Raw genomic sequence first — 4,439 nt, forward strand, 5'->3', positions numbered from 1 at the left:
TGTACCATGTTGAGGTTTCATTGCTAGTGTTCGAATGTTGACTTGCAAAGAAACGCTAATGATGCCAACAGTTCGCTCTGGCGACTCTTCTGAATTGTCATTATTGTAGTGGGAGTGTTGCAGGACCCAGACGATGTCGTCAAAAGTTGGTATGGTTCAAAGGCCTCAATTGGAATACAGAACCTTACAACTCTAATATCGTTCACTTGAATGATCGCTGAGTATATATAAATTTGACAGTGTAGTACTTCACAACCCAACGAGAATGGTATCAGTAGTAGATCAAAGCAACTAGTATTACAGCGATTAGAGACAGTAGACAAGACAGAGTGGCGCATTGCGAAGAGGTTGTTCACTACTCGATATGCCCAAACGCATAACCAACAGAATCACGTATTTACTTGAGCACGAGACTCCCTCGGTGGTCTACAGTCGTCTGACCAGCTCTCAGAAAGCCCTTGTGGATAGCATAAGTTCTTCTGATGACGAGGAGGACCACTACGAAGACGCCCAGCGTGAGAAAGGTGGCTTTTATCAAAACTACGATTGTTATCAGCCGGTCGGGCTAGAAATCGTCGAGCATGGGTGAAGACCTTGGACAGAGTCTGGACGCGTTTTGTATCCCTTATTTGGATCGCTGTATGCGTTACGATGATCTACTACACAAACTTCTTCCGCGTCGTATGGGAACACCCCAAGGTCTGGCCAGGTTTCGCAACTCGATCGACATAAAATCTCAGGCGAACCGTGGTTGCCTGTTGGTCGCCTTCGGACTGCTAGGCTTCAATATGATGCTATTGTTCTATCTCGGCGTCTATCTTGGAACCATCAAGAAAATCAGCGTCCCATGGGATGAGTGAGTGATCACGGCATCCATGATTGAACCGCGATTCCTTTTTATACGAGGTACATGCCAGCGTTGATGCCGATAATGGCCGCTATTGGTCTGTTCACATTCATCATGTTCCTGCTAGCCCTACTGCCTGTCTTTGGCTGGTGGACCGTGCCCATACAATTCACTTTCTTCATGGCATTCGTCAATGTTGGCAACCTACTACCAAGTAAGTTATTCTACAGAACTGTTATAATCGTTCCTGTTCAGGTGGGCCGATCGGCAGCATACTCACCTTCGTAATATTCCTTGCCGCATTTTTCACTTCTAACTACATCCCCCATGAAGGATATGCGCACTATTAAGCGACGCTTATCGATGCCTAGAGTTCAGTCTAATTGAGTAACCTTCTTATGCGACGAGTATCAGTCGTTTCCATCATACAAGAGACCCACTTCCTTGAAGTCGGACCGTGAAAAATATCGATGGTCGAATCGTATTTGATATCGGACGCTCATCATGAGCTGAGTGCTTGTCCGCTACCACAGGTGACGTATAAGGAGCTACTTTGCTATCATTTGTCCTTCAGACGGCGTCCTTGTCATGCGTGAGTGACCTTTATAGCATAATCACTTCTCTCACAAAAGTTGATGCAAATGTGCGTATGGCTTTCAACGTCAGTGTAAACAGTGTTGTTTTCGAAGTGGATTTTTACTGTACTACTACTAACACAACCACGTCACAGTATGGCTACATACATCTACCGGTCAGAATGATACGACGAAAGGTGGCGCAGTGTCCACCTCGAGATTAGAGGCATCTCGTGTACAACTAATCTCGCCCTGATAATCTCGGAAGAGGCCTTGAAGACCCCTCCGGTCGCAAAATATAAACACGAGTGACGATGCTTGTCCTCGGAGAACTTCACAAAAAAGTTATATCACAGAAAAGAATGAAATTCAACTGCATCTTTGAAAACTCATAACTAATGACGATCAGCAGTTGCAATTAGTCCTCACAACCAATGTCGCTCGAAAAGGAGCCGAATTGCGACTCGCTCGGCTGAAATAAAAAACCCAAAATCACACAAATTGCGATCGATCTATCCTACCGCTGTGTCGATGCTTTCGATGTGTCTTGAACGCTTTCCTGTATACGGGTTCATCGAGACGGAGATGATCTCGTCGTCCGATGAAGCCTCAGAATCAGTGGCAGAATTGAAACATTCGGGCAGAACTGTGGGGAGGAGAGTGACGTTATCGATAATATAGTCGACTCCCGGGAAAGGACCTAAGACATCGATGGGCACGAAATCAAGGAAAGAACCTTGGTCTCAGTGTTGGACTATACGCTCGCTATCTTCACTAATCTCGGAATGTCACACATAAGTTCGGATAGAAGAGTACAGAAACCAATAAAAAGTGTTCAACAAACTCCTCACATTTTTCATATCGTCACAAATACATGTAGTTGACCATGTGCATATTACCTACCTTTCAGTGTACCACTCGGATTGACCAGAACTGTGCGCCATCCGACCTGCTTAGCCGCCTCCAAATTCGCAGCAGAATCATCCACCAAAATGCAACTCGATGGATCAGTAACGCCAGCGATATTCATAGCGATGTCTGAGGTAATACTTGGAATCCATTCAGCGGGTAAGGCTACCAATTCAGCGGATAAATCAATTTCACGCCGTGTAGGAATAAATGTTTGCTTTCCTCAGCTGAGTCCAGAGGTTTGTTTCCTCACTAATTTACATAAAAATTCGGGTAGAAGTGTACAGAGGCCAATAAGAATTTTCTCAGAATTTCTCAGAACGCCACCTACACATGTAGTTGACCATGTGCATATTTTCCCACGCCGATTTCGCGGATAAGGAAATCAATTTCACGATGAAGGTATAGATCGAAAAAAAGCTTACTATAGCAAGGAGCCTTCCTCTTAGTCTCGAAATTGCACATGGCAGTATCGATGACATTCGGAAGGAGATCTTCAACACCCAGCAATTTGAGACAGCGTAGACAGTGTTGCATTGGCCCGACTGTGAGGACCCACGTGGGGACGCCTGAGAGGCACTATAGGAAAAAAGAGAATACAATATGTACGACTTCGAGAAATCAACAAACACAATATAGGGAAGAGTCGATCGCAATACGATGGAGGTCAAAGACGGTACGAAGGCTTGTTGAAGACGAAATAATATCACCGTCAAATCTGTGATGTATGTGTAAAAAATTAATACCGTGATTGAGAGCGAATACCTCTATCATCCACTGGAGGGATATTTTTAGAATCCTACCGTAGCAAAACCGTCGAAGAATACAATGAATATTCATCATTAATTAGTGTGTGGGAGTGCTAGGTCAAACGCCGAGAACCGACTCAGTCAGACTCTATGTTGGAATAGGAATATATGTTCGCTCTCCTCAGCAGTGCTCAAGAGTTTCCTCACTCATTATAGGAGTTTATATACAAATTCGGGTAGAAGTGTTACAAAAACCGAAAAGAATTTCCCAAAATTTCCACATTGTCACCCGCACATTTAGTTGACCATATGGACATTTTTCGCAGCCGAATGGTCTCGTTCCCAAAGTGATGAGTTCAGGCAAGTTCATTGAGCATAGAGGATTCCGTGCAAACAGCCGGACTAGGCCGGACCGGATGGTTTTCATAGTCTCTTGGACCCTCTTGGCTGTTTTTTGGTGATCAGAAAAAACAGCCAAAGATAAATTTTTACTCACAGCAATGTGACTGTCCCCACCATATAATGGAATTTCACCACCCGTTTTACGTGAAGTGGCGAAATACTCCAGGTGAAAAACGCGATATGAAGTGAATTCAAAATACTTCGCGAATTAGACCAGCCGAAACGCCAACCAAAGGCTCACCGATGCGCTTTAGCATTTCTCTAACAGACGGGTCCGGGGGGATGAGGTCACACAGCTCGCTGAGAGCATGCGTTTCGTTGAAGTATCGTGCGATCTGACAACAACGAAAATTTAGCGGAGCGAAGCTCAACTTGGTCTAGCGGTTTACTTCTGCTTTATCATTTTTCGCGATGTATCCCTCTTCGATGAGGCCCTTGATGCAGGTGCCGTATTGAGAATAGAGGGAATATCCACCAGAAGAGTCCAAACCAAAACTAAACAAGAGTAATCGAAAGGTCCCGGGTTCGAATCCCCCCAGCGACATCTTACTTTTGATATATGTACTTCCCTATTTTTCGCGTCAATAAACGTCCCACTTCACGTCGATCCTTCCAATACAAAGTGTCGTCGCAGTCTAGGAACAACACTGGTCTGATAATAACAATGATCATCAGAGAAAAGCAAGTAAGTGAATTAAGACTCTAATTCAATGGAGCTTCACCCTAGTGATATGAAAAACATATTTCACGACTACTGCAAAGTGTGAATATCGCGCTTTTCACGGAGTTTTACACCAGTTCACGTAAAACGGGTGAAACTTCAATGAGCAATAAATTTCTGCTTCGATGAGATCCATCAATAATCTATGATGATTTTCAGTTATTCTGTCCTAATTTTGTTATCTCCTTTCCATCGACAAACTCCCTCTCCTCCCCTGTGTGTCCTACTCGCTGGCC

General features: G+C 44.3%; 2 protein-coding genes across 2 annotated transcripts in view; one reads left to right on the top strand and one right to left on the bottom strand.

Annotated features, from left to right (window-relative positions):
- Positions 1-931: 931 nt before the first annotated feature.
- Positions 932-1,197, top strand: Pmar_PMAR024701 (hypothetical protein; the record flags this gene model as incomplete). The annotated part of the gene is made up of 2 exons (XM_002764497.1): positions 932-1,061; positions 1,103-1,197. 2 exons carry the CDS (start codon positions 932-934, stop codon positions 1,195-1,197), a joined length of 225 nt encoding a protein of 74 aa, XP_002764543.1.
- A 383-nt stretch (positions 1,198-1,580) lies between these two features.
- The window catches only part of Pmar_PMAR024702 (Protein SSM1, putative), a 4,738-nt gene continuing 1,879 nt past the window's right edge, over positions 1,581-4,439 (bottom strand). Inside the window, exons 5-8 of the mRNA XM_002764498.1 lie at positions 2,757-2,900; positions 2,326-2,460; positions 1,944-2,122; positions 1,581-1,894 (exon numbers count right to left, since the gene is read on the bottom strand). Of these exons, the coding sequence (XP_002764544.1) occupies positions 1,841-1,894; positions 1,944-2,122; positions 2,326-2,460; positions 2,757-2,900 (512 nt within the window). The 3' untranslated portion in view covers positions 1,581-1,840. The remainder of the gene's footprint in view (positions 1,895-1,943; positions 2,123-2,325; positions 2,461-2,756; positions 2,901-4,439) is intronic.

Source organism: Perkinsus marinus, assembly GCF_000006405.1.
Source record: "Perkinsus marinus ATCC 50983 genomic scaffold scf_1104296977064, whole genome shotgun sequence".
NCBI classification, from domain to species: Eukaryota; Perkinsozoa; order Perkinsida; family Perkinsidae; genus Perkinsus; species Perkinsus marinus.